At 34.5% G+C, this 15,244-nt stretch overlaps 1 protein-coding gene across 1 annotated transcript in view; it reads left to right on the forward strand.

Moving 5' to 3' along the window:
* The window catches only part of MDGA2 (MAM domain containing glycosylphosphatidylinositol anchor 2), a 915,731-nt gene that overhangs the window by 815,902 nt on the left and 84,585 nt on the right, over positions 1 to 15,244 (forward strand). The window contains exon 10 of the mRNA XM_040226786.1: positions 5,558 to 5,706. Within this exon, the coding sequence (XP_040082720.1) occupies positions 5,558 to 5,706 (149 nt within the window). The remainder of the gene's footprint in view (positions 1 to 5,557; positions 5,707 to 15,244) is intronic.

Genomic DNA, 15,244 nt, shown 5'->3' on the forward strand with positions numbered 1-15,244 from the left:
TTCCTGAAAATATATTATATATGATATCACTCATACATAATGTAGACATGTCACTACAAATAAAATATTTCAAGAATACATTGAAAAGCCTTTATATTAATCTACCATTAAATATAAAGATTGTGATGATATGTTATGGGAAAATGTGATCTACTTGGAATATTTAAATGAGGGTTAGATTGTACCTTAATCTTTCACAACCTTGAAAATGGGATTTTGATAAATAAATTCATATTATTCACATAGGTCATGCCAATTGTTTTCTAACTTCAGTGTCAAACTGCTTCAATAATGTGAAAAGTATTTATTTAGATAAACAATCAGTTCTAGGATTATGCCAATTTGCATTTATGACATACAGCAAATACCAATGTGCCAGTTACTCTTCTGGCAGTCAATAAAAGATAGAACTAGACTACAGATAATATCGACTTGTTCAAAAAGTTCAATAGGGTTTTATTAACATCTTTGGCCAATCCAATAGAAATATTAAATGGAATTTATAAGTAAAATCAATTGTGCTTAAAACAATTGAAGTAATACAAGAAACAGTAGGCAAATATTTCACAGCAACTTATAGACTTGAGCCTGAGCCCTACCTTCAAGGCCATTTTGTTGGCAATCATCCACCCATTTCATGCCTGCTAAATGGTAGCTAGGTATTGACTAAATAACTCTCAGATCAGTTCAGTTCAGTTGCTCAGTCATGTCTGACACTTTGCAACTCCATGGACTGCAGCACACCAAGCTTCCCTGTCCATCACAACTCCTGGAGTTTACCCAAACTCATGTCCATCGAGTCAGTGATGCCATTCAACCACCTCATCCTCTGTCATCCCCTTCACCTCCTGCCTTCAATCTTTCCCAGCATCAGGGTCTTTTCAAATGAGTCAGCCCTTTACATCAGGTGGCCAGAGTATTGGAGTTTCAGGTTCAGCATCATTCCTTCCAATGAATATTCAGGACTGATTTCCTTTAAGATCGACTGGTTGGATCTCCTTTCAGCCCAAGGGACTCAAGAGTCTTCTCCAACACCACTGTTCAAAAGCATCAATTCTTCAGTGCTCAGCTTTCTTTATTGTCCAACTCTCACATCCATACATGACTACTAGAAAACCATAGCTTTGACTGGATGGACGTTTGTTGGCAAAGTAATGTCTCTGCTTTTAAATATGCTGTCTAGGTTGGTCATAACTTTTCTTCCAAGAAGCAAAGTGAAAGAAAGTGAAGTCGCTCAGTCATGTCTGACTCTTTGCAACCCTGTGGACTGTAACCCACCAGGCTCCTCCATCCATGGGATTCTCCAGGCAAGAATACTGGAGTGGGTTGCCATTTCCTTCTCCAGGGGATCTTCCTGACCCAGGGATCGAACCCAGGTCTCCTGCATTGCAGGCAGACACTTTAACCTCTGAGCCACCAGGGAAGCCCCTCCAAGAAGCAAATGTCTTTTAAGTTCATGGCTGCAGTCACCATCTGCAGTGATTTTGGAGCTCAAGAAAATAAATTCTCTCACTGTTTCCATTGTTTGCTCATCTTTTTGCCATGAAGTGATGGAACCAGATGCCATGGTCTTAGTTTTCTGATGTTGAGTTTTAAGCCAACATTTTCATTCTCTTTCACTTTTATCAAGAGGCTCTTTAGTTTTTCTTCGCTTTCTGCCATAAGCATGGTATCATCGGCATATCTGAAGTTATTGATATTCCTCCCAGCAATCTTGATTCTAGCTTGTGCTTCATCCAGCCCAGTATGTCGCATGATGTACTCTGCATATAAGTTAAATAAGCAAGGTGATAATATACAGCCTTCATGTATTACTTTCCCAATTTGGAGCCAGTCCATTGTTCCATATATGGTTCTAACTCTTGTTTCTTGACCTGCATACAAATTTCTCAGGAGGCAGGTCAGGTAGTCTAGTATTCCCATCTCTTTAAGAATTTCCCAGTTTGTTGTGATCCACACAGTCAAAAAGGCTTTGAAATAGTCAATAAAGCAGAAGTAGATATTTTTCTGGAACTTGGTTGCTTTTTCAATAATCCAGTGGATGTTCACAATTGGATCACTGGTTCCTCTGCCTTTTTAAATCCAGTTTGAACATCTGGAAGTTCATGGTTCATGTACTGTTGAAGCCAGGCTTGCAGAATTTTGAGCATTATTTTGCTAGCGTGTGAGATGAGTGCAATCATGTGGTAGATTTTTGGCATTGCCTTTCTTTGGGACTGGAATGAAAACTGACCTTTTCCAGTCCTGTAGCCACTGCTGAGTTTTCCAAATTTGCTGGCATATTGAGTGTAGCACTTTCACAGCATCATCTTTGAGGATTTGAAATACCTCAACTGGAATTCAACTACATCTACTAGCTTTACTCATAGTGATGCTTCCGAAGGTCCACTTGACTTTGCATTCTAAGATGCCTGGCTCTAGGTGAGTGATCACACCATCGTGGTTATCTGGGTCATGAAGATCTTTTTTGTATAGTTCTGTGTATTCTTTCCACCTCTTAATACCTTCTGCTTCTGTTAAGTCCATACTATTTCTGTTCTTTATTGTGCCCATCTTTGCATGAAATATTACCTTGGTATCTCTAATTTTCTTGAAGAGATACCTAGTCTTTCCTATTCTATTGTTTTCCTCTATTACTTTGCATTAATCACTGAGGAAGGCTTTCTTATCTCTCCTTGCTATTCTTTGGAATGCTGTATTTAAATGGGTATATTTTCCTTTTCTCCTTTGCCTTTAGCTTCTCTTTTTTTCTCAGCTGTTTGTAAGAACTCCTCAGACAACCATACCTTTAGTGAAGGGAAAATTCATAGTCCGTATTCAGAGAGGATTGCTAGAACATTCCTAAATCAGAATATGCATCCTCTTACTGGCTTTCATCTTTCATAGATCTGTTAAAATATAGCCTGATTCTCTTTCTCTGTGATGGAGTTTCAACTCTCAGAAAACTTCATTTGCCAGTTTTTGAGGGATTTTTTTTTTTCTTTTTCATGCTAAATAGCCTCTGGTTGTGACTTTATTCTTTTGTTATTTCTGTTTGATCCTATTTTTTAATGAAAATACAAACGATAGCACTAAATCTAATACCCCTTGTATTTCCCTCTTGGCTAAGTTACAAAAGCAATGCCCTCTTTCCCTGCTCCCCTCAAAAAAAAGCAAAAATAAAAAGCAATAAATGAAAAACCAACCGTTGATACTGTTACCTCCTCAATTCAATCTAGACACTAATTTCTAATGAAAACACTGTATATTGACATTACTCACTTAAACAGCTCACTACTTCATTTATACATTTTGGTTGTTTACTTTTAATCAAAACCCTTGACTCATTATATAGGCTTCTATCAAATGTACCTCCTCAATAATGGTTTGGGAAATTTTGTCTCAAATGCAAGTTGTCAATGACATTTTGGGTATTGATCCCTTCATTCAGTATATTCTGTTCCTCTCATCTAAGTGATGTGAACATGAATTTGCACTATCATTTAGTTAGTAATAAGTAAAAAATACACAAAATGAAGCAATAAAACAAATGCGATGGCTCTTTTCTTCCTATGCAAGACAATTTGTATAGAATTAATAATCCAATTTCAATTAAAATAAATCAACACTCATAGGACAATTTTAAAAGTACACACTGTTGGTATAAGACTTTACCAAATGTTATTAAGATTCAGATATTTAATTCAATGTATTTAATTTTACTAGTAAATTTATCAGAAATTAACTTCAGTTCATCTAACATTTTTTTCTTGGTAAACCTCTCTAGGGTAATAGAGACCATAAATTTCATTCTTAGTCTTCAAAATTCATTTTTAACTATCTGTTATAAATTCTTATGAATCAGCTCTGTGTATTCCCTAGATGTTAGGTGACTAATGGTGAAGAAAGAGAAAACCAGGCAAGAAAATTCCCTGCAAACAGGAACCCAGAAGGAAAACCTCAGGAGGACATTTAATATTTAACCTAATTTCAAAAAAATAAAGTCTGTTGAATAATTTACCTTTTATTAAATCATAAACCCAGTAAAAATTTTAAAGCTATCTGAAAGGTCTGAGAAGATGGAAGCAGTTTCCAGGAAGACAGAGGCCATACCTCTTTGTTCATTGCCTAGAACACTACTCGCCATTCAATAGACTCTCAGTGAATATTGATTTAATAAATAAATGTATTATTGGTATAAAATATAAGGCATTGCCTAGAGCACTACTCGCCATTCAATAGACTCTCAGTAAATATTGTTTAATAAATAAATGTATTATTGGTATAAAATATAAGGTGTAAGAAGTCTATATTTCAGATTGTTAATGAGTTGGACCCGTAATTCCCAACAGTTTGTACATTTTTCAATTTGGCTATTAAAAGAAAAACCTGACATGGTTTATGTAGGTCATATACGCTATGTGTTGGAGAAGGAAATGGCAACCCACTCCAGTGGTCTTGCCTGGAGAATCCCAGGGACGGAGGAGCCTGGTGGGCTGATGTCTATCAGGTCACACAGAGTCGGACACGACTGACGCGACTTAGCAGCAGCAGCTACACTATGTGTACCTCATGTATGGGGACTTCCCTGGTGGTTCAGTGGTAAAGAACCCACAGGAATCTGCAAGGCAGGAGATGCAGGTTTGGTCCCTGGGTTGGGATGATCCCATGGAGGAGGGTGTGGCAACCCACTCCAGTGTTCTTGCCTGGAGAAATTCATGGGCCAGAGGACCCTGGTTCCTGTTAGGCTACAGTCCCTAGGGTCTCAATGGGTCAGATACTACTGAAGTGACTGAGCACACACACACCTCACATATCCTTAAAATCTTAAAAAAAAGAAAAAGAAAACCTTTTTGTTATTGATCATTGTTTGGTTAATTTTGATTTACTGACCAAAGACATGGATAATATAAACACAGATTGTCATATTCTCTGATTTTTTTTTTTGGCAGAGTTATCATTCACTTGCTGATAAAGTTTTTGGCTGTTCTGTGATGACCTAAATGGGAAAAAAATCCAAAAAAGAGAGGATATATGTATATGTTTAGTTGTTTCACTTTGCCATACAGCAGAAACTAACACAGCATTTTGAAGCAACTATGTGTTAATGAAAATACTTAAACATATATAAATGAAATCTATCTATATGCCTATGGTTAGCAAGATTATATTTCCAAGCCTGGCCTCTCCTGCATTTTAGTCCAATGTATCTCACTTGATGTCTCCATTTAGGTCTTTCAAATTGTTCAAAAATAATTTCCTGACCCCTCAAATTTGATCCTCCCATAGCTTTTCATGTCAGTTGATGGAAATTCCATTCTTCTGGTTTCTTTCGCCAAAAAACTTTTAGTCATTCTTGGGTCTTCTCTTCCTCTCACACTGTTCATCAGACCTACCAGGAAATCATCTTGCATCTGTTCTCAAATTCTCCATAAATTAATTTGAATTTAATCATATGACTTTTTAAATATAAAAATTACTTGTGGAACATGAAGTAGAAAGTAATAAAAGGTACAAAAAGAGTAATTAGGTTTGACTGTAATATACATTTAATTTTAAGCTCTCTTTCTGTTTCTAGGAAAGGCCTATGCTCCAGAATTCTATTACGATACCTACAACCCCGTGTGGCAGAACAGACACCGTGTTTACTCCTACAGCCTACAGTGGACTCAAATGAATCCTGATGCAGTGGATCGGATTGTTGCATACCGGTTGGGTATTAGGCAGGTGAGGAATTTAATTATCTTCTTTTGAGCTTATGTGATTCTCTTTGAAGATCTTGTTACGATGATGTGTTGATATAAATTTTATCATTTTTCAGTGAATTTCAGACCATATTTTTTTCTAAATCAAAGATAACAGTACACTACCAAGAACTGTTTCAAATTATTTACAAATCTTTGAAATTAATTTATGCATTTTTACTATGATGTGAGACATACTAAAGAGAGCTTTCTGAAATACTTCATCCTTTAGCTATGCTGTAGAAAAAAATCACATGGTATAATTTCTATGAAAGAAACTTATTTAACATGTACTTACATTTACCTGCACTGAGTACTTCTTTGTCTCATTTCCTAAGCTAGAAATCTTACATATTTTTATTCTCAGGAATTCAAAGTGTATGTGATTTTTAAAAGTTAATTTAATGTGTCTGAAGAATGGAAATATTTTGGTAAAATGACAAAAAACAATGAAGTAGGGTGTTTTCCTAAAGTAGTTGAAGATTATAGAGTCTGTAAAAACATCATAGCTTTTTCAAATGAACCAATGTTAAATTCAGTTATCCTTTGCTGGTATAAATGATATATATATTTTTTTAATTTAAATGTAGGTCTTTTCATTATTTCCTGTTATACAGTAAGTTATCTGGAAACACTGTTTCAGCATGACAAAACATTTTTGAAGATTTATTTGATTATCACATAAGGTGTTAGCTTTCTTTTACATCTTTGTATTATGCATAAATTTGTGAAATGTGTTTTCCACTTTCATAGCTAAATCATACAATAACATTTTGAGTTTCGAAAGTAGAAAAGACTGAATTTGCTTGAGAAAGATTGATCCATCACCACCAATTCATTCAGTCTATCATAAAACCATTGTGTTTTTTTTAATCTTGTTAACAAAGTTATAATAAAAGACTATGCAAGATACATCATTAAAATTAAGATACATTTTAAGTTGAATATTCTTATCCTTCTTGTCTAAGTATTCACAGGTCACAGGCATGGCAGGCAGGGATTGTTCATTTGGAAATTTTCTCTATTACTCTTATTTATTTCGGTCCCTAAGTAAATACCAAATACATGTCAAAATTGTTCTATTATACTTGTTAGAATTTAATGGTAATATTTCTTGATGGAAGGATAGACAAAAAACTTCAGCAGCCCTTTCTCCCCCGGTTTATTGGCTTATCTTTTTCTTTTTTTTCTCAAGACAGTTATTGTTTTTAGATCTTTTATATTTAGAGCATCTTAGCACATTCTTGACTTTAGATACCTCACATTCCTTTCCAAGTCCTTACCCAATGATTTGAGCAGTTATATTCATCTTTTATTAGATATGTTTTTAAAAAACAAAGAACCCCAGGTGTTGCTAGTGGTAGAAAACCTGCCTGCCAGTGCAGGAGACATAAGAGACGCAGGTTCCATCCCTGGTTCAGGAAGATACCTTGGTGGAGGGCATGGCAATCCACTGCAGTATCCTTATCTGAAGAATAATAACACAGACAGCTAAGCCAGGTGGGCTACAGTCCGTTGGGTCACAAAGAGTCAGACTTGACTGAAGCGACTTAACACAACACACAATGCCAAACTGCAATGTAAAATTGAATCATTTTATTTAGGTATCTTCCTTTTTTCTGGTTATAGGTTGTTCTCCAACATTTGAGTCAGAATTTCATCTTTAATTTCTCACTTTCTTCCTTGGTTATATTTTCTTAAAGTGTCTGGATAACTGCCCTTTGCTTTCTGTATGCTGCAGAGCTGTCTGGTTACATCTGCAGAATTAATTTACCCAACCCTACTTATCATTCTCTTCTTTTATTCTAAAAGTATTACAACTTTCATGCCCGAAGTCTCCATTATGTATGCAAATCACCTTCTCTATAAATTATATTTGACAGAAGAATTACCAGCTAAGTCCTCCTCTCAAATGGAGAGATTTTAAACTTCCTCCTAAGAGGGATCCAACTATTTAAAGCCCTTCCTTCTTGTCCATATCTTGTACTCATTATTAATACACTATCTTCTGTAATATTTTTTCCTGGGATTGCCATGCTATTTTCCAATGAGTTTCTTTTCTTTAAATTTTCCTTTCCTGACACGAACATCTCTAAATTCCTGTCTTTGCTTCCTGATCATAAAACTAGTATATAACTCCCTGATATGTGGTGACACACATTTCCCAGTCACTGTGTTCATCCTTGTGATCAAATTAGTTAGGTAATTTGCCCCCATTCTGCTACACTAGAATACATTATATTTGCATGCATGTACGTGTATAAATTTCTCCTTACTGTGTTTTGCTGAAATTATGAATTTCTTGCACAGCTAGCTTCCAGTTCTAGCCAGTCTGGCCTTATCATTTTGAGCTATATAACCTTGAGCACTATTCAGTATTTCTGAACATACTGAAACCTTGACTCCTACCTGGGCAGTCAAAGATAATAATACCTGTCAGGTAATTGGAGTGTGGAGTAAAATATATTCCCCACTTATACCACAGGCCAGGTTCCCTTATGCAGGGCACTCCTTACACAGACATCTGTGGTAATTCTTAAACACTTTTTCCTGGGATGTGTTAACAGTTTTTGGGTTTTTTTTAAGTGTATTTTAAGAGTTTAACATATGTACTATTTTTATTTCAGCTTTATTCAGAACACTGTATATCCTGGATCTAAGTAGTATTCCAAGCCATGATTTTCATAAAATAATTTCTAGCCATTTTTTTCATTTGTCTTATTTTTATTTCAAAACTATTGTCTTCTCTAATACCCATTTTACCATTTCACATTTTTCTATTCCACTATCAGTCTTATTTTAAAGCTTTCTTGATCGGATCAGTAAGCCTGATGCTAATAGTATTCTTTCCAAGTTTGTGAGATTCATGCTATCCACCAGAGGAAGACATATTTCTGGTTTTACAAACCATGGTTCAAAAAACAGTCCTTTTTCTTAGTTTCTGAAGCTAGCTCTTTACTTGCCTTAGCATTATTTTCTGGTTTTCTTTGTTATTAGGATTTTCTTTCATATTTAGAAACAAGTATAATTTTTTCCTAGGATGCTTTGTTTTTGTTATACTCTATTTTAATTGGTAATTTACCCAGACACTGTATCTTGCCATGGAAGAAAAACTTTGATGTATCTTTTGGGGATGTTTCAATAAAGAATAATGTCCTGTCAATGTGAAAGAAAGGAAATGTTTGTAGATATAGTATAAAAACAGAAAGATCAAGTATAAACACTACTCTTTTTCCACATTCCACTCCCATATTCTTTACATTTAACCCTTTAATAAAAAATCTTAGCATGCAAAAATGACCTCAGTAGACATCATTTCTTTTGAAGATCCTCTTGCACACCAAAGTTGAGGACCATGGGGCAGAAGCATTCTAGATACAATGAAATTGATATAATTTTTAAGAATATTCTCTGTTTAATAATAGGAAACAAAGTCATTAAGTAAAATCATTTTTCTGTATTATCGTAGAAAATTTAGATTCCTGCTTCCTCAAATATGCACATTTAGATATTAACATTATTTTAAGACATAATTAAATACTAGCATTTAACATAATCCTTCTTTAATTCTGATCTGATGATTATTGTAGTGGAGATTTTGTATGACATGAATATGGCCTTTTCATATCCCAAACTTAGAATTTTGAATCAATGAGCTTCTGAATGTAACCAATGTAACTTGGATGATGTTTAAAGATGTTAAGAATGTAGCAAATTTTAAATTTCTATAAAATAAATTTTAAATTTAAGCAGCATAAATTTTTAAAAAGGATTTCTTCTCTAATAATTAGTATTTATGTCTTTGACTGTGAGACTTTTTTTCCCAAGGGATTATTAATTTATATTACATACTTTATAATTTTAAAATCTATAGTTTTATTTTGAGCCTATATATATATAATTTCTTTTATCTGTAAATTATCTATATTATATAATGAAAAGTACTTTCTTTTTTAATATCAAACATGACTTTAATTATACAACACATTTTGGATTTGCTGAAGCATGAAAAGTAAATTTGACCCTTAAAGACTCATGGTAAATTCAGTTCAAAAGAGCCCACCTTTTCTTTAATCCACAAAATGTTAAAAACTTATTTATTATAAAAATTATGATTATAAAATCAGTACTTTATCATTAAACTCCTTCCTGGATGGGTTTAGTAACTATACCCAGCATTCCTCCAAATTTTTGGTAAAATTTGCTGACTCTTTTGATTAAATTGTATGGTCTTTATTTAAATATAATGAGAAAAGTTGTTTTAGAATTTGATTTTTGGCTTATATGCTTTTCATAAATTTTGCTGCAATTTATCTATAAAAAAGCACTAGAATTCTAGAATTACTGCTTTAAAAAACTTAAAAAGAGAACAGATATTTCATGTGAAGTTAAAATATTAATGTATGGAAAAAAATTTTCTCAAAATCTTAATGTCCTTAAGTTGTACTTTTTAGGCTCAGCTAAGAAATTGTTTAATCTCCTTAGATAGCTACTAGCTTCCCAACTATTTGCTTCATTTGTTGCTTAACAGGAAAGAGAAAAAGGTTATTTGAGTGTCTGCTTTTTTTAGTATCTAAAGAATTAAGAAACAAGCAAAACTGTTTCCGAGTTATTTCAATATACAAGACAACATAGGTATCATTTGACTCCATTTAGCATATACACTTGGAGAAGGCAATGGCAACCCATTCCAGTACTCTTGTCTGGGAAATCCCATGGACAGAGGAGCCTGGTGGGCTACAGTCCATGGGGTCATGAGGAGTCATTCACGACTGAACGACTTCACTTTCACTTTTCACTTTCATGCACTGGAGAAGGAAATGGCAACCCATTCCAGTGTTCTTGCCTGGAGAATCCCAGGGTCAGAAGAGCCTGGTGGGCTGCCATCTATGGGGTTGCACAGAGTCGGACACTACGTGACTGACACAACTTAGCAGCAGCAGCAGCAGCAACATACACACTATAGGTTCTAAAAATGAAGGATTTTAGACTTTTATACAGTTTTCTTTTAATACTCTTTCTTAGAAACCCACAATGAATGTGATTTTTTGACTCATCTTTGGAATAGGGGATATTTTATTGAATAAAATACCTTAATTCACCCTGTTTCTGTCTTACTAAACCTTGACACTAAAATACTTTGAGTTATCATATTCACATTCTTATCCAGTCAGTCAACAAAATTCTTACTAAATTAATCATCTCATAAATACTGGTTTCCTTGGTGGCTCAGATGGTAAATAATCTGTCTGCAATGCAGGAGATCCCCAGGTTCGATCCCTGGGTCAGGAAGATCCCCTAGATAAGGAAATGACAACCCACTCCAGTATTCCTTGGAATGCTATGGACAAAGGAGCCTGCCAAGCTGCAGTTCATGGGCTCAAAAAGTTGGACATGTCTGAGCATACACACATAAGTTCCAACAAGAGATGCATTCTCTAGTTATGCCTGGATTGATGCATTTCCAAATCCAGTGATTATTAAAATATTGTGCTCAATCCACTATTAAGTTTCAAGATTTACTCCATGGACTGAGAACTAACCCAAATGGCAAATATTTTCTTTAGTTCTTCTGGGCAAGATACACTCAGTTCCTTAGACTTACATTAGAATATATTTCAAAGAAAAAAAATTTTTAAATAGCAAACATATTAATGAGATATTAAAAATTACTTTATTGTGGTATGTGCAAACTAAACTTTGTATTTGGTAATTTTGATGACTAATTCAGTGCTTTACATAGGAGTGTGACTACCTAAAAATACAACTTCTCAGTGAACATTCCCTCAAATTTCAAGAATGAATCTCAGAGTTGTCTTGGATTGATAACTATTTCCTATTGCTTCCTTTCATTTTAAAATATAAATTACTATTTGTTTAGCTTTATCATTTTCAGTTGTATTTCTTTAGGTTTCTTAAGTTGTTTTAAAATACGGAGTCATACTTAATTTTACACTATTTCTTTTTTTAAATTTATTTATTTATTTATTTATTTATTTTAATTACTTTACAATATTGTGGTGGTTTTTGCCATATATTGACATGAATCAGCCATGGGTGTATATGTGTCCCCTATCTCAAAACCTCCTCCTAACTTCCTCCCCATCCCTTCCCTCTGGGTTGTCCCAGTGCACCAGCTTTGAGTGCCCTGTTTCATGCATCAAACTTGGACTGGTGCTCTATTTCATATATGGTAATAAACATGTTTTTGCTGTCTTGCATGTAGAGTCATTGTTACCATCTTTCTAAATTCCGTATATATGTGTTAATATACTGTATTGGTGTTTTTCTTTCTGACTTACTTCCCTCTCTATAATAGGCTCCGATTTCATCCACCTCATTAAATTCAAATGCATTCTTTTTAATAGCTGAGTGGTATTCCACAACAATGTGTCACAACTTTCTTATCCATTCACCAGCTGATGGGCATCTAGGTTCCTTCCATGTCCTAGCTGTTGTAAATAGTGCTGCAATCAACACTGGGATACACATGTTTCTTTTAATTCTGGTTTACCTCAGTGTATATGCCCAGCAGTGGGACTGCTGTATCGTATGGCAGTTCTATTTCCAGCTTTTTAAGGAATCTCCACACTGTTCTCCATAGTGGCTATACTAGTTTGCACTCCCACCAACAGTGTAAGAGAGTTCCCTTTTCTCCACATCCTCTCCAACATTTGTTGTTTGTAAACTTTTTGGTAGCAGCCATTCTGACCAGCATGAAATGGTACCTCATTGTGGTTTTGATGTGTTAGCTATCTGTATGTCTTCTTTGGAGAAATGTCTGTTTAGGTCTTTTCCCCAGTTTTTGATTGGTTTGTTTATTTTTCTGGTATTGAGCTGGATGAGCTACTTGTATATTTTTGAGATTAATTCTTTGTCAGTTGCTTTGTTTCCTCTTATTTTCTCAAATTCTAAAGGCTGTCTTTTCACTTTGCTTATAGTTTCCTTCATTGTGCAAAAGCTTTTAAGTTTAATAAGTCTCCATTTGTTTATTTTTGCTTTTATATCCATTACTCTGGGAGGTGGGTCATAGAGGATCTTGCTGTGATTTATGCCAGAGAATGTTTTCCTGTGTTTTCCTCTAGGAGTTTTATAGTTTCTGGTCTTACACTTAGATCTTTAATCCACTTTGAGTTTATTTTTGTGTATGGTGTTAGAAAGTATTCTAGTTTCGTTCTTTTACAAGTGGTTGACCAATTTTCCCAGCACCACTTGTTAAAGAGATTGTCTTTTCTCCATTGTATATTTTTGCCCCCTTTGTCAAAGATAAAGTGCTCATAGGTGCGTGGATTTATCTCTGGGCTTTCTATTTTTGTTTCATTGATCTATATTTCTGTCTTTGTGCCAGTTCCTTACTGTCTTGATGACTGTAGCTTTGTAGTATAGTCTGAAGTTAGGCAGGTTGATTCCTCCAGTTCCATTCTTCTTTCTCAAGATTTTTCTGGCTATTTGAGGTTTTTTGTATTTCCATACAAATTAGAAATTATTTGTTCTAGTTCTGTAAAAAATACCATTGGTAGCTTGATAAGAATTGCTTTGAATCTATAGATGGTTTGGGGTAGTATATTTATTTTCACCATAATGATTCTTCCAATCCATGAACATGGTATATTTCTTCTACACTATTTCTATACCAGAAATGTATCTTCTTTTCAGCAGTTAAGATATTTCAACTGCTATATCTGAAACAATTTTACCTTCAAATGATAAATGTTGAATGTGACAATTATCAATAAAATTACATAAAATTACTGTTGCATGCTTGCTTGATTATGGATTGCTTTTTTTTTTTCCAAATTTCTGTTCTGTTTTAAAAAGTTCAAACAATAAATGCAAAATATAACAAAGTGCTTCATTTGCTTTGCGTGTGTGTTGTTGCTTCAGTCATGTCTGACTCTTTGTGACCCTATGGACCTTAGCTCATAGATTCTTTACCACTGAGTCACCAGGGAAGCCCCTCCTCAGCTTTTAATTTTATAAATTGTTCAATTATGGTATGATCATATCTTTTTAAATTTTTTAATGATAAAGGGAAATAAATAGAATAATTGTTTGGATTCAAAAGAATAAAAATGTAAATTAGGAAAATATTTAAGTATAATATTAAATATCAAAACATTTTGTAAAATTGGTATTATCACTCTTGTTTAGATACAGAACTAATCTTACAGAAGTTAAGATGTAGTTCTTGTCTTCAGAGACTTTAAAACATATGAGAAGAGGGACTTTCCTGGTGGTCCAGTGTTTAAGACTTCATCTTCCAATGAAGGAAGTCTAGGTTCAATTCTTGGTCTGGGAGCTAAGATCCCACATGTCTCACAGCCAAAAAACTAAAACATAAAATAGAATCAATATTGTAACAGATCAATAGATACTTCTGAAAAATGGTTCATGTCAAAAAACTTAAGAAAAACAAACAAACAAACATAAGAGGAGATAGTCAAGCTCAGTCACTTTAGTCATGTCTGCCTCTTTGCAATGCTATGGACTGTGGCCTACTAGGATCCTCGGTCTCTGGGCTTCTCCAGGCAAGAATACTAGAGTGGGTTGCCATGCCCTCATCCAGGGGATCTTCTCAACCCAGGGATCGAATCCAGGTTTCCTGCATTGGCAGGTGAACTCTTTACCACTGAATCACAGGGAAAGCCCAACCAAGTAGATATCAAACTACAATATAGTTTGATAAGTATGATAATAAGCATGGTTGTAAGGTATTACTAGAAAACATTGGAGGGAAACCTAAGTTAACTTTGGGATGTGAGCAATGCTGATGAAAGAAATACTATCAAACTGATACCAGAGGGTTGAAGAGAAGTTACACGTATCAAGGGGACTTGGAGAAATGAACAGGTGCCTGGGTACAAAGCCAGCTTGATAAATTTGGAAAAGTGAAAATAATACAGTATATCTAGACCTTTCCTGATAGTTCAAGAGAGAAGGAAGAGACGAAAGTGGTGATACAAGGGACTGAGATCATTATGGGCCATATGAGCTGGTCCCGAGAAATTGGACTTCACATTGAGAGAAGTGGGGAGACACATGAAGAGCCAAAACAGAGGCGTCAAATAATCACTATCATGGTACAAAATAGGGGACACCATAGAGTAGAAGCTGTTGTTTTACTACAAGTGAAAATTAACGACGTGAATCAGTGCTGCTGCATTGGCAATTGAAGACAAATTCATATGGCAATATGAGAGGGATTTGATGATTAAGTGTAGGTTGCAGAAAAGAAGAGAACATGAAGGCAGAGATGAAGAAACTATTCCCTGCCTAAGTGCTTGTCTTTAGAAAATCTTGGGTTAAAACATGGTAATATTTGTTTTTGTATTTTTATATGTTAAGAAAATATTGAATATGATTGTTTATACTGAAAGAAAAATGAGCTGTTCCTGAAACAAATATTAGGCATATCTTTAATGAAATATTTTCAAGGAAGTATAAAATGATGAAATTTAAAAACATAAAATCTGAAGAAAGCTTCATCTTATAATGCAAAATAAAGAACCAATATATCTATG

Source organism: Oryx dammah, unplaced genomic scaffold, assembly GCF_014754425.2.
Source record: "Oryx dammah isolate SB20612 unplaced genomic scaffold, SCBI_Odam_1.1 HiC_scaffold_26, whole genome shotgun sequence".
In the NCBI taxonomy this organism is placed as follows: domain Eukaryota; kingdom Metazoa; phylum Chordata; class Mammalia; order Artiodactyla; family Bovidae; genus Oryx; species Oryx dammah.